The following is an 18,408-nucleotide window of genomic DNA, read 5'->3' as shown; positions in this document are numbered from 1 at the left end:
ACAAGGTCTCTCTGCAGTACTGCCTGTCCTGGAACTCACTATATAGACCAGGCTGAATTTACAGCATCTGCCATTCAAGAACTGGGATTAAAGGCTTACAACACTATTACTAACTTCAGACTGGAAATATTATTATTATTAATATTATTATTATTTTGTTTTATTCAGTACATGTTTTTTTCTGTGCAGCCAAGGCTGTCCTGAACTTACTCTGTAGACCAGGCTGGCCTCAAATACACAGAGATCTGCCTGCCTCTGCCTCCGAGTGCTCGGATTAAAGGTGTGTAGTACAACCACTATGCTCTAGACTGGAAATTGTAAACCAATCTGAGGATGTAAATTGTACATTTAGACAAACTTCTGAGCCCATAGGACACACGCACTCTCTCTCTCACACACACAGATATATATATATATTTATTTATTAAAGATTTCTGCCTTCTCCCCGCCACCACCTCCCATTTCCCTCCCCCTCCCTCATCAAGTCCCCCTCCCTCATCATCCCTAAGAGTAATCCGGGTTCCCTGCCCTGTGGGAAGTCCAAGGACCACCCTCCTCCATCCAGGTCTAGTAAGGTGAGCATCCAAACTGCCTAGGCTCCCACAAAGCCAGTACGTGCAGTAGGATCAAAAACCCATTGCCATTGTTCTTGAGTTCTCAGTAGTCCTCATTGTCCCACAGATATATATTTTGTACTGCACTGAAAAATACCCTGGTGTACCAACATAATGCAAGTACCATACAAGATCCCAAGTTGGCAACATAGTATATAACAAGTTATCATGTGACATAAGAGAAAAATAAAAGCCAGGTATACTGGTACATGCTGGTAATCATAGTACTTAGGAGGAGGCTAAGGCAAGAGGATTTCTGTAATGAGGCTGAGGTCTGCCTGGGATACACAGTGATACCCTCTCATAAGCCAGACAAATGGGGTTAGTGATACAGCTCAATGGACTGATATTTGTCTTGTATATCTGAGGCCTGGATGTCAATCCCCAGAATAAACAAAAGGCAATTTAGAGATGTGAAGGACTGCCTTTCTCTGTGGGATGCTTGAGTTGAGTGGTTTTTGTTTGTTTTGAGACAGGGTCTCCCTGTGTAACCCAGGTTGGCATCAAATCCCCTCTTCTGTCTAAACTGCAGCCACCCAAATGCTCAGACTATAGGCTTGTACCAGCTTGCCCTGCCCAAATGCTTTGTGAGGCAGGATTGGGACCTTAGGAGCGCACTCCAGGCAGAGGGAATACACTCAGCAGGGGCTATGAAAACGTAACTGTTGTGCTTTGTGACTTGGAGAGTTATCTGGCATAGGATCTGTGCATCTTGGAGTAGTATACAACTGTAAGTAAGACTGTGATTGTTAATTTCATTACAGATGCAACAATGGGGAGGCTTGAAAGTTTAGCCTGTGCGTGTGTGCTCCTGTCAGTGATAAGATGAACTGACAGTGTCAAGGAGGAAGGTTTCAATATTACGGGGAGTCAAAAGGAAGGCTAACAACTAGGGTGGAGGCATAGGCCTTACAAAGTTTTTACAATAATTTTAGAGCGTTGCTAGATATTTCTTCAGTAGAATCTTCAATTTTTTTTTCTAGGTAGAAAATGACAAATGGTTGGGCATGTTCATGTGTGCCTTTAATCTCAGCACTTGGGAGACAGAGGCAAGAGGATCTTTGTGAATTTGAGGCCAGTCTTGTCTACATAGAGAGTTCTAGAACAGTCAGGGCTTTCTCAAAACAACAACCAACAACAATCTCCCTCCCACCCCCCAAAAAATAACAAAACCAGCAACAAAACAACAATAAAATGTCAAAACAAATAAACTGATAAAATGATGTAAAATGGTGATAAAGATTCAGAAATGTCTTAGATAAAGACTGATTTGTAGACTAGACCTTTAATCCCAGCACTCGGGAGGCAGAGGCAGGTGGATCTCTGTAAATTCCAAGTCAGCCTGGTCTCAGTGAGTTTCAGGAGAGTCAGAACTACATAGTGAGACCCTGTCCCCTCTTAGCTCCCCCCACCCCCAAACAACAACAAAAAGATGATTGATTTGCAAACCAAAGTTGTGAGACTGAATAGCTCTGGAGTTCAGAGACATTTTCCTCTCTTGAAGAAGTACTGGATAAGCTCAACAACCTACCAGCCAAGGGCTTGGAGGAAGAGCCAAGAGAGAGGTATAGAAAGGAGTTGAGTATTTAACCGCAAGTCAGGCTTTGGAGCTTTAAAAAAAAAAAAAAGATTACCAAATCAAGGCAGGGCACTTCCTTCTTTGGAAAAGAAGTTCCTATTTTCAACGTTCTTCCAACGAAGCCATAAGATTAGGGAAGTGGAAGTGAATGGGAGCTGAATTTCCCTGTGCAAGAACCCCTCTGGCCATGGCTCACTGCAGCCTCACAGCTTCTGAGGGCGGGGCTTCGTGCTGGCAGCGCATTCCGCTGAGCAGTGGAATCTTTAAATACATATTCAGTTCCCAGAAACGGAACTACTCTTCAGAAAGAAAAAAGATTAAAAGAAAGTTATATTTTAAAAAGAGGTTAAAAGGCCTGGAAGAAGAGTTTGAGCCTCGAGTTTCCCAAACCTTAAGCCTTTCTGGGGCTTAATCTGTTTGCAAAAAACTGCAGTATCCGAATTCCCATTCTCTGCCGGGTGGAGAGTTTTGATTCCAGCACGTGTGAATCTTTGTGAGTTCGAGGCTGCCCTGGTCTACAACGCAAATTCCAGGACAGCCAGGGCTACATGGTAAAACAAGGTGATGGAGTGCTTTGCCTAGGATGTTAGGCGATAGGTTCAATACCAAGCACCACAAAAAAAAAAAAAAAAAATAAAGACTAGGGAGGGAGTGGATAAAGAATTTAGCTTTCTCCATTTTCCCACGATATGAAGCATATAATTTTAAACTCAACCTCATTTGTCGGGAGTGGGTAAAGGACTTGATGTTACGGCTCCTTCCATTTCTACCTGTCTTACTCTGAGCAAAGAAATGACTCACTCCTAGAGGCACCAAGCCCAGTCCACAAAGAACATGGACGGCAGGCACGGCTTCTGCCTAGTGCGCAGGTTCTACCTTGGACCCCACCTCTTTCCTTTCACACCTCGCTTCTCCAGCAGAGGGCGCAGGCGCGAGTTTCCTCTGGGCCCCGCCCCGGGTGGCCACGCCCCGTCCCTGAGGGTCGGGGCGGGAGCTGTGGGCGCGGAAACTTGGTCAAGGCTTTCCGGGAGCGGCCGGGCACGCGGGTGCTCGTGAGCTCGCGCGCGAGTTGGGGGTCGCTGCGGCGTCCGCCGCTTGCGGGTCCGTCTTCGGCGCGCGTCCCCGCGCCGCGCCGGCCGCGCTCGCGCTCGCGCAGGGGCGCGCCTCCGGGCGGGCACCTCCCTCTCAGTCCCTGGGCTGCGAGCGCCGGCGGTGGTTGCCGGAGAGGCCCCTCCTTCTCGCCCCGCTCATTTCTCTCGCTCGCGGCCGAGCGGGCTCCCGACCCTCGGCTGGCCATGGCCGGCAACGTGAAGAAGAGCTCGGGCGCCGGTGGCGGCGGCTCGGGGGGCTCGGGCGCGGGCGGCCTGATCGGGCTCATGAAGGACGCCTTCCAGCCTCACCACCACCACCACCACCTCAGCCCGCACCCTCCCGGCACGGTGGACAAGAAGATGGTGGAGAAGTGCTGGAAGCTCATGGACAAGGTGAGCGGCCTGCGGGCGCGCGCCGCGCCGGGTGGGCGTGGGCGGTGGGGAGGGAGAGAGGGCTGCCGTTGGCAGTTGGGAACGTTGAGGTGTGGGGGAGCCAGACAAAGATGGGGTGGGGGCTGGGGGAGGGCCGGTCACCGCGCCACCCGGGCGGAAGTGCGATGGGGGTGCGGAGCTTGGGGATGTGGGTCGCCGAGTGGGCCCTGGGAGGTGGGCCTGAGGGATGTGTGTTAGCTCTGCGAGCTTGGAAGAGGAGTCATCCTGGGTGAGGGACCTGGGGTCAGGGGACCGGACGACCGGACTGACTGCGGTCTGGGTGAGGTTATAGTTTTTTCTCATTAAGATGTAACACGAAGATCAAAGAAAGCGGTGGGTTTAAATGGGGGCAGGAAAGGAACTTACCCCTCACCGCTGAGGATGGCTCAAGTTTTTTGTTGTCTTGCAAAGTGTTGGATGTAATCCATTGCTGGTGCCGAGATAGGCACTGGTTAAACCACAAGTTTTAGTTAGAACCATTATCTTTCGAAAGGTGGACTGACTGAGCGTACTAAATTGCAGTCTGTCTACTTCCTCCCTGCACTCAGTGCTTTAGCTGGGTTGTAGTTTGATTTTTGTAACGGGCCTATCTGCCTATTATTTCGGAACCCGACTTTGAGCTTGTTTCATGAACCCCTTTGATAACCATTTTAAAGTCGATTGCGGAGTGGGGTTAACACTTAATGTTAAGCTCTTTAAGCCTGTCTGTCATTCGGAAGACTATTACTTCCTTATAGTTATGTCTGTGTAATGTAGTCTTGAAGTTGCCTCAAGTACAAGTGTACACACAATCTTTTAACATTTTGTTCGGATTCAATGCGCTGTTTTTTTTTTTTTTTGATTCTTACCATATTCATTAATTTTTCAAAATCCCTACTGCAGATAAATGTGTTTAGGAGGATCTGGCGTGTAAGCAAATGGTGTTATTTCCTCCAGGGTAAACTTGGTTTTCTTTGGTTCCTCTCTGGGCCCAGGTTCCTCTTCAGTTAAGTTCTCCATGGGTTGTTTTGGACTAGGAACAGCTAATAAAATTATTATGAAGCACTTGGCAAACGTAACTGCTATATAAATGCTTAACAAGTCCTGTGTGAGAATTAACACTCTAGCAGTGCATACCAGTGGTTTCAGAGTCACTTTTCCAGGGCTGATTTTCCCTACCTTAAGTAATTTGAATTGTGGGAACTCCCCCAGCCTCTGTCCCAACTGGTATTGTAATTAATGACATAAATACTTGTATGGTGATTATTTTGATGTTGTGGAACTGACTTTATTATTAGAAATTATAAAACTACTATAAAGATGTGCTGACATCTTGTTTGTTTCTTTTTCTTTTTTTTAAGTTTAGTTTTACTATTTTGTGTGTGTGTGTGTGTGTGTGGCTGTGCAGCACATGCATGCAGTGCCCTTGAGGCCGGAAGATGTTGGATCCCCTGAACTGGATTTATGGATGGTTGTGAGCCACCATATGGGTGTTAGGAATTGAACCTGGGTCTTCTGTGAACAAGTGCTCTCAACCACTGCACCATCTCTCCAGCCCCAGTAGAACTGTGGCTGTCTGAAGATGACAGGGAATAAATCTTTGTTTCTCAAGGCAGGGTTTCTCTGTAGCTTTGGAACCTGTCCTGGAACTCGCTCTGTAGACCAGGCTGGCCTCGAACTCACAGAGATCCGCCTGCCTCTGGGATTAAAGGCGTGCTCCACCACCGCCTGGCTCCTTGTTTGTTTCTTGAGACAGTTTTCACTATATCTCAGGCCAGTCTGGAACCCACAGCAATCCCGCCTCAGCCTGTCAAGTGCTGCCTAGAGTTATGTGTTAACATCTTATAAAAAAGTATTGAATGTCTTTACAATCCGAAGTTCATAGGTTTACATTTTGGGAGCTTAACTGTTGGGGACTCCTGGTATAGAACAAGTTTTCATTTCTAGTTGGTCTCTCATGTAGGATGTGGGAGTGGATTCATTGTACCAAAGTGATACTGATTATTGACTTCCTTAAAATAGTGAACTTTAAAATGGTGTTTCTGCTAATGAGAGATAGATTATAGCTAGTCGTAGTCTACATGATAATCCAAATAAACCCTCTCTTATTTTATGTCTTATACTTTCATCACTTGAGAGTGTTGATTTCTGAGTTTTTCTAGATATGTTTATTCACTTACGGTCTCAAAGTTTTGAGTGAAACTGCGTTTAGGTTTTGGTAGTTTCAAGTACCGTAGACTCTAGCTTTTCTGTGTTAGTCTAGGAAGGCAGGATGTTTTATTCTTTACTGATTGTCTCTGAAGATGGTTTCAGCAATTTGCCCATAACACGTTACTAATTGTGCTGAAATGAAAGCTCAGTCCTTTCTCATGTTAGGCCTGCAGGTTTGTTCCACTTCTCCGACTTCCAGGTTGTCTTAATACTTCCGTATTAAGTATTATTACTTAGTACTTACCTAATACTTGCTGGGTTGCACCATCTCCTTTGCCCTTGGAGTTTTGGGGTTTCTTTTTACTTTATTTTTTAAGGTCTTTGAAAAATATACATTATTTATTTTGTGTGCATATGTGTGGAGGTCAGAGGTCAACTTGTGAGAGTTGGTTCACTCCTTCCATCAAGTGAGTCCCAATGTATCTTTACCATCTTGTCGCCCCCCCCCCCCAAGTCTTTAAATGGGGCCATTATATCATTTTATATGTCTGAGTGTTTTCCTTGCATGCATGTATATGTATCCCATGTATGTCTGGTGCCTGTGAGAGGGCCGGAAGAAGGAGTCCGATCCTCTGGAAATGGAATAACAGATTGTTGTGAACGTCCATGCAGGTTTTAGGAATTAAACCCTAGTCTTCAGCAAGAGTAGCAAGTGCTCTTAATCATTGAGCCATCTCTCCAGCTTCTCATTGTATCTTTCTGATATGTGGAATTACGTAGTAAGTTCTGAGTCATCTTTTCATACCTGTTTTGTTCTTGTAAAAGTTAGGTGTGTGTTATTCCAGCCTGGGACTAGTAAAGTTTACCGAGAGTTAGCCCTGGGTACTAGTGGTCTCCTTCCTTCCCCCTAATATTAGATGTCAGCAACTGGTGTAAATTGTGGGCCTTGCTTAACATAGGCCCAGTCTGCTCAGCCATATGGAACTTAAACTTGTTAGAGAAAAATGCTTGTTTTAGAATACCCCTTAAACAAAAATGGACATCATCAACGCCCTGCCCCATCTTACCAGGATATTGTAATATTTGCAGTGTTATTTCTCTGTAAGGAAATTGACTAGTACATTGAAGACTAGGCAGGAAAGAGAGAATGGAAAGAAAGCTCAAATGGTCTTGACGTGTAAAATTTTTTTTTTACGGGTGGTGGTGGGGGGCGTTGATTGAGACAGGGTTTCTCTGTGTAGCCCTGACTGTCCTGAAACTCACTCTGTAGACCAGGCTAGCCTCAAATTTCAGAGATCCACCTGCTTCTGCCTCCCAAGTGCTGAGATTAAAGGTGTGTGCCACGACTGCCCGACTTCATGTAAATTTTAAATCACCAAATTATTTAAATTAGTGAGATGTAAAATGCCATTGTAAAGTATAGTAGGGGCAGGCAACGATTTTCTTGTAAAGAGACTGATAGTAAATAAATAGTGTGGTCTTTCTGGTTACATGCTTAATCCCACATCTTTTGTTGTTGTTCTAACTTTGTAAAACTAAAAATTATTCTTAGCTTTCAGATATTCTGGGGGATATGTAGTCTTGAAGGTCATAATTTTCTCCAGTGGTAGAGTTGGTAGGATCTTAGGTGTCACTGTAGTTCAGACTCTATAGAACCTATTGGGTAGCCCTGTTTGGCCTTGAACTAACAACAATCCTCCTGAATCACAAGCAGGCATCACCACCACATAAGCTTTCAGTTTTTGAGTTTGAAAGAAGTCTTTTCAAGAAAGGATGACTTTGGGGCAGTGAATGGTGTAGCAGGTAAAGATACTCGCTTCCAAGTTAGTCTGATGACCTTAGTTTGAGCCTCAGGACCCATGCAGTAGAAGGAGAGAACCAAGTTCTGCAAGTTGTCCTCTAAACATGGCACCTGTACAGGCACACGTGTGCACACACACTAAATAAATGAAAATGAAAAAAATGTGATATTTCCTTTTCTTAGGTTATCTTTCCTTGGCTGTACCTGCTCCCCACTCCCAAAATAACTTTGGGTAAATAATTGTGTTTTGGAAATAAAATGTCTCTAGTTGGATTTTAAACTCATATGTTTCATTGGACTTCTTGCCCTTTCTTCCCTTCCTCCTCCCTTCCTTCTTCCATTTGACTTGTGTGCTGAGTTCCAGGCACATGCTAGGTGTTAAGTTCACACTCCCTAGGATTTGTGATCTGTAATGATAAGTGACTACTGAAGTATGTCCAAAGTGATCTGGGATCTCTTAGATTTAAACACAAGACATACTTGTTCTGGTTTTATCTTAACCTCTGATGCTTGTGTACCCCCCTTTTTTTCTTCTTTAGATGGTATTCATTATGATCTGGAACTTACATAGATCTACCTGTCTCTGTTTGCCAAGTGCTGGAATTAAAGATGTACCACCACACCTGGCCTTTTGTTGTTTTTTTCTCTTGAACCCCACCATATTTTTTTTTTGTTTGTTTTCTCGTTTTGTTTGTTTTTACACTAGATTGACCTCCAACTTTCTGTGATCCTCCTGCCTCAGCCTCCTGATGGTTGGACCACATCTAAACTCTATAAGGAAAGCAGCTGTAAGTTGTGCAAGTTACCTGTCTGTTACAGTGTTCAGTCAGAGATCTGTACAATAGTAGATGGTATATAGATGTTTGCTAAATTAAATTGCTTATATGCCCCAAAGGAATTAACTGAAAGGAAAAGTTATGTGGGTGGAAATTAATTAGCTAATTTACTTACTGTTTTTGTTTTGTTGTGGAAGAATTTAACTTAGCCACAATGAATTTGTTTCTTACTGTGCTTTTTTATTGGTATCATCCATGTTTTATAGGTGAAAGTAGTTAGGGTCAAAGGTTAAGAAATTTCCTGACTTGGAATTCGGGATTAACCTACTTCTTAAGGCTTCATAAGTTTTTCTTTGTACTTCCTTCTCAGGTGTACAACAAACTCTCAGTCACAGAAGCCATTTACAGTAGTGTTAAAATGAATATTTGTTAGTCACAGACTACATAGATGATGCTGATCTCATAAGATAATAATGGAGCACTAATTGAACTTCATTGGACAACACACTGCTGTAATATTTGATGGTGCTGGTATAAACCACTCTGAGGCCAGTCACACAGAATTATGGCTCATGCAATAACTACAGTACATAATACTTGGTAATGATGACAAATGACTTACTAGTTTATGCATAACGTTTACTAGACTATATTTTTTCATTTTAGTGTATGTGTTTCTTCTAGTGAAAGTTAACAGTGAAATATGTTATAGTATGAAATATGAATATAGTATGCAGTGTTAAGCTGGAAGCAGCCTTGTAGATGTCATATTTACAGTAATTCTTACTGTAATCAAGAGTGAGCGTCATGACTATATCATCCATATTTGTATAAGTACACTCTGATGTTCAAACAGTGATAATAGCCTAAAGATGCATTTCTAAGAGGATTATGATTGTATTTAGAGAGTGGCCTGTGTAGGTTCTCACTGGTGTCTTACCCTCATTTGTTCGGTGGGACGCCATCATTCTCTCAAATGGTATTAAGGTAATGTTTAACTAGTACCATTCAATGAAATAATTGTTGGCTACTCCTCCCCAAGACAAGTTCATTCTCTAACTTTGACTGTTATAGAACTCTGGAACTCATTGTAGTTCAGGCTGGCCTTGAACTTTCAATTTTCTTACCTTAGCTTCCCAAGTACTAGGATTGCAGACATTGTTTTGCTATGCCTGGCTTCTAAGTTAGTGGTTCTTCAAATTATGTATATTGGTTACTTTTTTTTTACTTAATGGTGTCTATTTGCCTCTCCCAGGGTAGGAGGAAGAGATGAGACAAGGACTCAAGGCTTCCCAGGCTGACCCTGAAATTAGAGTGATTTTTTTTTCCTCAAACCACCTCCTGCTTGTCTTCAGGCACTAGGATCACAGTACAACCCCACCCAGCATTTTTACCATTTCTACTTTTACTTTTTTGTTGTTGTTATTCATTTTGTTTTTTTGAGACAGAGTTTCTCTGTGTAGCCCTGTCTGTCCGGAACTTGCTTTCTCTACCAGGGTGGCCTCAAACTCAGAAGTCTGCCTCTGCCTCTTGAGTTCTGGGATTAAAGGTGGGCACTATCACGCCTGAAATAGCACTTTTATTTTTTAGTTTTGACATTTTTGGTTTTTATTGTAGCTCAGATTGGCCTTGAACCTTCTGATCCACTTTTTACCTCCCAAGTACTGGGATTTGGGGTATTTGCCGTCATGTCTGGAATATGTGTTGTTATGTATCTTTGGACTCCTCCAGAGGATCTAAAATTCGTTATTAACTCCATGTGTGTGAAATTTGAGGCAGTCTTTTGTTTGACTGATAGGTAGAAAAGTTAAAAATAGGATTAAGAGCCTAGAGAAATTGTTCAGTTGGACAGGACAGGGGTTGGAATTCCATCACACACATGGCGGCTCATAGCCGTCTTTATTTATCTCTAGTTCCAAGGGATCTGATGTCCTCTTCTGGCCATCGTGACACCGAGCATGCACACAGTACACTGGTGAACATGCAGGCAAAACATTTGTGCACGCAAAAGTAAATATATATTTGGTTTTTCAAGTCAGGGTTTATCTATATAGCCCTGGCTATCCGGGAACTCGATCTGTGTACCAGGTTGGCCTTGAATTTAGAACTCAGAGATCCAGCTGCCTCTGACTCTCAAGTGCTGGGATTAAAGGCAAGTGCCACTACCACCCAGCAATAAAAAATATTTTAAAGTAGGATTAAGTCAAGGCTAAACTTTTTGATTTCTCTTACTATAGGAAAATTTGTTATGCTAGCTGATAGTATACATATAATAAAATTGATAGATAATCAAATTGGTCCCTGAGTCTTTCCCCTTAGTAGAATTTATGCTGTATTTAAACTTACATGATACTGTGAAAAAGATCATTTCCTTAATGATTAACTTGGAACATTCAAAGAAAAACAGATTAGGTTTTAGTTTGAAAACACAGCCTAAATTTTAATCGCAGTATCCAAAGAAGTTGTTAATTCTGATGCACATTAGGTTTTATGAGGGGGATTGTGACAAGCAAGTCATTGTGAAGTGTTTTTGTGATTAGCACATTCTGTGCTGGAAGGAAATAGGTGGGAGTAGTCAGCTAGGAGCCCTGAAAGGCAGCCTTGCGCTATCCCCCACAATGTTCCTTCCTACAACAGCTTCCAAAAGGGGAAAAGGGTCCTAATAATGATACTGGTGACACATGTCCCTGGGGATCCAGGCACTGGTGAGAGAAATGGTGCCACTACCTAGACATAGCCATCAGAAATCAGCAGTGATGGGCTGGGACTGTAGCACAGTGGCAGAGTGCTTGCTAGCCTGCAAAAGATTCTGGGGTCCACCAGGGACTGGAGTGGTGGGGTGGGGACAGGACGTGACAGCACTGATGACACAGGGATTCAGTAGTGACTCTGGATCTTTTTTTTCTGTATCTGGAATGAGCGGTGGATAAGAAGTGCTTAGTTGAGTCTGCTGCCAGAGTACCTTAACTTACTACTGACTGCTTGCTTGCTACCTTTTCCTCCAGCTTAGATCTGCCATGGAAGTGACTTTAAACAAGGCTAATTCTTTGGTGTTTCATTAGATAGGATGAGGTCCAAATATCTGTAATTTTTTTTGTTTTGTTTTGTGGATAGGACCTTTCTATGTAGCCCGGGCTGACCTCACACTTTGAGCAACCCTCCTATTTAGCCTCTCAAACGTTAGGGTCATAGGCATGGATGTACCATTCTTAAGATCCCACCCTTCTTTAGATCTGTTGAATAGCTGTATGGATCTGTAGCACTTTGTTGAGAAAAAAAATACAACTGATGAATCATAAAATGTGTAGAACAAAATGTTGAAGTCCACATTTACTCTCATACCCTCTTCAGAAGCGTCGAGGGTCCATTCCTCCACCCCATATCCCATTTCCTAAGTGGCTCTAAGATATGTGGTGGAAGCATCATCTTTGAGTCATTTACTGCATTATTGATTAGTGAATTGTTAAGTTTTTAGCATTGGTCTCTTTTCCTTTTCTCCTTCCTCTTCTGGTACTGGAGATGAAACTCGAGGCCTTGAGAAAACTGTGTAAATCCTGTCTAGCTGAACATTTGCTCCACACCAACACCAACATAACCAAGGATCAGTAATTAGTCATTTTTTTTATATATTGGAGCAGTTTATAATTTCACATCTCTTTATAACTCAAGAAATCTCAAAATACTGTGTTTAATGTTTTAATATACTTTAAGAAAATTTTATGGGGGCTGGAGAGATGGCTCAGAGGTTAAGAGCACTGACTGCTCTTCTGGAGGTCCTGAGTTCAATTCCCAGCAACCACATGGTGGCTCACAACCATCTGTGATAAGGTCTGGTGCCCTCTTCAGGCATGCGCGCAGACAGAATATTATATACATAATAAATAAATATTTTTTTTAAAAAAAGAAAGAAAATTTTACAAGTTAGTCAGCTTCTGTGTGTGCGTGTGCGTGTGCGTGTGTGCGTGCGCGTGTCCTTGCATGTGTGCCATTCCTCTAACAGCTTCCACCTTTTCTTTCTTTCTGGACCTGGCAAGTAGGCTAGGCTAGCTACATTACACAATCCCAACTAGCCCCAGGGATTTGCCTGGTTTTCCCTCCCCAGTGCTGGGATTACGCCTATGTGACACCACACCTGTTTTTGATGCTTTTACTGTGATTGGAGGGAGGGGGGAAGGAGTGGGTGTGGGTGGGGAGGGGGTTGCTGAATTCAGGTCTTCATGCTTGCAAGGTGAGCACTTTACCAAGTGAGCTATTTCTCCAACTCCTTCCCTTTTTGTCAAGTGGCTCTTGGACTGGTAGTGAGTTAGTGATCCTCAAAGTTTTCGACATGTTCAAATCACCTGAGAGAAGGCTTGTTAAATGGGAGAAACTGGTAGGTATGGGGTGGGGCCTAGGACTCTACATTCCTGACCATCCAGAAAATAGTCCAACTGGTCTAAGGATCACGCTTGATGTAGCAAGGCTCTATACCACAGTTGCTTTTAGTTAGAAGAGCTTAAATTTTCTGTTAAAGAAATGGCTGTGGGGGCTGGAGAGATAGCTCTGTGGTTAAGAGCGCTGGCTGCTCTTCCAGAGGTCCTGAGTTCAATTCCCAGCAACCCCATGGTGGCTCACAACCATCTGTAATGAGATCTGGCGTGCAGGCATACATGGAGGCAGAATGTTATATTCATAATAAATAAATAAATCTTAAAAAAAAATGGCTGTGTGGTATCTTAAATTATAAAAGTAATATATGCTTAAAAAAAATATATATATATATATATATTTTTTTTTTTTGGTTTTTCGAGACAGGGTTTCTCTGTGGTTTTGGAGCCTGTCCTGGAACTAGCTCTTGTAGACCAGGCTGGTCTCGAACTCACAGAGATCCACCTGCCTCTGCCTACCAAGTGTAAAATATATCTTTTTAAAGTGAGATTTTTTTTTCTTCACCAGACAGGGTTTCTCTGTTTAGTCCTACCTGTTTTAGAACTCTCTTCATAGACAGGCTGGCCTCAAACTCACAGAGATCCACCCGCCTCTGTCTCCCAAGTGCTGGGATTAATGCTACCAGTGCCCAGCTGAAACGGTGAGAATTTTAAAGAATTTTTAAAAAATTTGACAGGGCAGTGGTGGCACATTCATTTAATCCCAGCACTTGGGAGGCAGAGGCAGGTGGATCTCTGTGAGTTTTAGGCCAGCTTGGTTTACAGAGTGAGTTCTAGAACAGCCAGGGCTGCACAGAGAAACCCTGTCTTGAAAAACAAAACAGAAGCAAACAAACAAAAAATTGTTTAATTTCCAAGATTTTCCACGTTAATACTATATAGTAGATGTCTCTGTAAAAGGTTTCAAAGGATTGTGTACAAGTTTGTTTAGTCTCTGCTTCCTGAGTTCTAGGATTAAAGAAGTGTGTTACCACGTCTGGCTATTTCTAGGTTTTAATATTAGAAACAGTGTTATTGCTGGGTAGTGGTGGCTCATTTTTTAATCCCAGCTGTAGTATGAGGGGGGGCCGCGTCCTGCCACCTGACTAGCTTAACCCCTGAAATAACCACACGGAAATTGTATTAAACCACTGCCTGGCCCATTAGCTCTAGCCTCTTATTGGCTAACTCTCACATCTTGATTCAACCCATTTCTAATAATCTGCATGTCACCACGAGACCGTGGCTTACAGGGAAAGATTCAGCATGTCTGACCTGGCAGCTTCATGGCGGGCAGCGCTTGCTAGCGCGCTCTCGCTCTCTCTCTCTCTCTCTCTCTCTCCCTCTCTCCTTCTTCTTTCTTCTTCTTCTTCCCAGCATTCTGTTCTGTCTACTCCACCCACCTAAGGGCTGCCCTACCAAGGCCAAGTCAGCTTCTTTATTCAATCAATGAAATCAGCACAAATGCAGAAGAACCTCCTATACCACCCAGCAACTAGAAGGCAGAGGCAGGTGGATCTCTTTGAGTTCAGGGCCAGCCTGGTCTATAAAGCTAGTTCTAGGACAGCTAGGGCCACACAGAGAAACCCTGTGTTTCAAAAACCAAAACCAACCAAACAAAAAACCCCAGTATTATAGATAGCATACCAAGTTTTTGTTTTGTTTTAACATAGGGTCTCACATTCAGGGATAGCCTTAAAATACTGACTCTTTCTTCCATTTCCAAGGTCCAGTTTCCAAGTGTTTCTTTCTTTTTAACTTTAAAAATTTTTATTTATGGGGCTGGAGAGTTGGCTCAGAGGTTAAAAGCATTGCCTGCTCTTCCAAAGGTCCTGAGTTCAATTCCCAGCAACCACGTGGTGGCTCACAGCCATCTCAGGCATACACACAGACAGAATATTGTATACATAATAAATAAGTATTTAAAAAAAAAAAAAGAAAAAAAAATTTTTATTTATACATTAATGTGTGTCAGTGTGAGTACACGTGTGTGTGCATGCGAGTGAACATGCAGTGCATGCTCTCACACACATACTCATGGGGCCCAGAAGATAACAATTTGATCTCTTGGAACTGAAGTTATATATGGTTGTTGGCTGCCTCCCATAGGTGCTGGGAAACATTTTGGGTCTTCTGAAAGAGCAGCAAATGTATTAACGGCTAGCATCATGTATCTCTGGCTGGCTTAGAACTCATTATGCAAACCAGGCTGACCTCAGACTCCTACCTCTGTCTCCCAAGAATGGATTAAAAGCATATACCACAGTGCCCAGCTTCCAAGTATTTCTTTAGAAATATTCCTAGAAATAAAAATTTTCTGTTAAAGGGATTTTACATTATATCATACAATATAAATTGTGGCTCATGCCTTTCATCCCAGAAGGAATAGGTAGGCAGATCTCTGTGAGTTTGGAGCCAGTCTGGTCACATATTGAATTCCAGGACAGTCAGAGCTGTGTAGAGAGACCATCTCAAAAAAAATCAAAAGCAACAAGGACAATAAAAAAAAACCAGTGGCAGTGCTGCCCACCTTTAATCCCAGTGCCCAGAGGCCAACCTGGTCTACAGAGTGAGTTCCAGGACAGCCAGGACTACACAGACCCTGTTTCGAAAAACAAAACAATATATATCTGTGTGTGTGCATGTATGTACACATATTCACTGTACACATATGTGTATATGTGTGTAGTGTATGTGCCACACTGGGGTCCAAAATCTCCACAATCAGTTTTTATCTGAATAACTGTAATAGCCAATTTTTAGTTATTCTAGGTGAAAACTATGTTGACCCCTCTTCACAGTTTTAGCAAATAGAAGAAACCACACACCCAAGGCGGGCGCAGAAGGTTGTTCAGTACTCACATTTAACAGTCTGAATACCTTGTAAGTATAGAAAGGGCTCTGGGGACTCTCAGAGATTTTGAGCCAGACCACTGCTTAATCCATGAGGAGAACCTGATCAAGCAGGACCTTCTTTAATGCCCTAATCTGAAGTTGTATTGGGATGGTATCCAACAGTTTTGCTAATGTTACTTAATTTCTCATTCATGTTAGCATTTTAAGTTATACTGATTAATTCTGATAGTTATGTTTTTCTCTTTAAGAATAGAGTATGTATGAAAACTTAGACATAGAGTATGGTTAAGTTGTCAGAAGTGTCATTTTGTATTGAATGTATTTTTTCTTCAGCTGATATGATAAATGAAAGGAATGAGATTGGTAATGAGTTTTAAGTGGCACTGTGTTTGTACTTGCTGTTGGGTAGCATTTGATAAGACTAATGTAATTCAAGAACCTGATGGAGTTTTGATAAATCAATATTGGAAAATAGTAGTTAGAAGAAAGAGTTGTTTTTCCCCCCTTTGGGCCCTAAATTATTTAGTGACAGTAGGTTTCTATGAAAAGTATAGGTTGCAGATTTGTTTCTGGAAAACACTTATCAGTTCTTTTTGTTTAAAAGCTTTCTTATGCCGGGCGGTGGTGGCGCACGCCTTTAATCCCAGCACTCGGGAGGCAGAGGTAGGCGGATCTCTGTGAGTTTGAGACCAGCCTGGTCTACAAGAGCTAGTTCCAGGACAGGCTCCAAAACCACAGAGAAACCCTGTCTCGAAAAACCAAAGGAAAAAAAAATAAAAAATAAATAAATAAATAAAAGCTTTCTTATGCCTTTACACTTGTAAAACTGTTAGACCTCTTTGGGTTATGAGATGGTGGAGTTGGGTTTTTGAGACAAGTCCAAAAACACTGTAATCTTCTCTCTACCTCTAGTGCTAGGACCACAAGTTGTGCTCCATCATGCCAAACTTGGAGTTTCTATCATTTTTTTTTTTTTTTTTTTCGAGACAGGGTTTCTCTGTGGTTTTGGAGCCTGTCCTAGAACTAGCTCTTGTAGACCAGGCTGGTCTCGAACTCACAGAGATGCGCCTGCCTCTGCCTCCCAAGTGCTGGGATTAAAGGCGTGTGCCACCACCGCCCGGCTGAGTTTCTATCATTTGAAGTTTCTGTAGGTTTTATTTGTTTTGGTAGTAAATATTTATTTTTATTATTTTTAATTACATGTATGTATGTGTGTATGTGAGTAAAGGTGCCCTTGAGAGCTAGAGGTGTGGAATCCCCGCAGCTGAAGTTGCAGGTGGTAGTGAGCTACCTGATATGGATGCTGGGGATTGAACTCCTGCCCTACAAGAACAGTAAGCACTCTTCACCATTGAGCCAGCTCCCCAGCCTTTTCTGTGTTTGGTTTTTGTTTTGTTTTGTTTTGTTGAGACAGAGTCTCTGGTAGATTAGGCGTCCTTGAAATCTTGATCTTCTGCTTTTACCTCCCCCAGTGCTGGGATTACAGGCTGAGTGTATGCTACCAAGCCTGGCTAACATTGACATTTTAACACACTTTAGAAAGAAATTGACCTAATGCTTACATTTACAGACAAAAATTAAAGTTCAGAAAGATGAGTAATGGCTCATGCTCATGTATATATAGTTAATGTCCAAAGCCACCAGACTAGACGCAGGCCCTGGGACTCTGCTCTTTCTACTGTGCTCCTGTGCTTGTGAGCAGGATCAGTTGCATCAAACCTGTAGGAAAGTTTTACGTTCTGTTCTAGGTGTAGCTCCACTTTTGTTTGTGCAATGTTAGTTTTTGTAGTATAATAGCAATTTGTTTCTTTAAAAAGTGTGCACGTGTGTGGTTTGAGTGTGTGTGTGTGGTGTGTTTGTGGGTGCAATGCAGGTCATTTTTGTGGGGAGTTGTGTTTGGCTTTCCTCCTTGTTAAGGCAGTCCCTCTCATTTCTGCTGCGCTGTGAACTCCAGACCAGCTGGCCCTGGAGCCTCGGGCAATTCTCCACCTCCCATTTTGCTATAAGAACACTAGGTTTGCCGGGCGGTGGTGGCACACGCCTTTAATCCCAGCACTCGGGAGGCAGAGGCAGGCGGATCTCTGTGAGTTTGAGACCAGCCTGGTCTACAAGAGCTAGTTCCAGGATAGGCTCCAAAACCACAGAGAAACCCTGTCTCGAAAAACCCAGAAAAAAAAAAAAAAAAAAAAAAAACACTAGGTTTACAGATGTGCAGCACTAGACCTAGCTTTTCATGTGGGCTCCAGGGATGGAACTCAGGTTGTCAGACCTGGAGGCAAGTTTCTTTCCCAGCTGAGCCATCTTATTGCCCCCCAAATGTAGCAGTTTTTAAACATGGTTTTACTTTTCTTCATTGCAAACATAGCAGTTTTCATTCTTGGGTTTTTGTTTTTTGTGTTTTTCTTTTTGTCTATTGACCATTGAGCCTTGGCAGAAGCAAAGGGAGAAGTCAAGCCAGTTAGAAACTATTATGAATGGAACACGTGGCAGCCGTACAAGGACACTGTTGGTTTCCCAGAGCTAAGCACGTGTCTTTTTGACATTGTTCTGAGGGATTATGTAAATATATAGCTAGAAATAAACAGAAGACAGCCCCTTTTCAAGGATATATAGAATTTGCCAAACTAGAGGATAAGACTAAGTAGAAAATTTTTTATCCTTTAGGTTTAGTTTTTTTTTTCTTACTATATATCCTTGGTTCACTTGGTACTCACTATGTGTAG

The 18,408-nt window shown here is 42.7% G+C and overlaps 1 protein-coding gene across 2 annotated transcripts in view; it reads left to right on the top strand.

The window, feature by feature from the left end:
• The first annotated feature begins 3,374 nt into the window (after window positions 1-3,374).
• Cbl (Cbl proto-oncogene) overlaps window positions 3,375-18,408 on the top strand; it is an 86,439-nt gene continuing 71,405 nt past the window's right edge. For both annotated transcript variants that reach the window (XM_057768536.1, XM_057768535.1), the window contains exon 1: window positions 3,375-3,677. In XM_057768536.1, the coding sequence (XP_057624519.1) occupies window positions 3,489-3,677 (189 nt within the window). In that variant the 5' untranslated portion in view covers window positions 3,375-3,488. The remainder of the gene's footprint in view (window positions 3,678-18,408) is intronic.

The sequence above is a fragment of the Chionomys nivalis genome, chromosome 4 (assembly GCF_950005125.1).
Source record: "Chionomys nivalis chromosome 4, mChiNiv1.1, whole genome shotgun sequence".
In the NCBI taxonomy this organism is placed as follows: domain Eukaryota; kingdom Metazoa; phylum Chordata; class Mammalia; order Rodentia; family Cricetidae; genus Chionomys; species Chionomys nivalis.
Note: the sequence above shows the minus strand (reverse complement) of the source record. Positions and strands in the feature narration are given on the sequence as shown.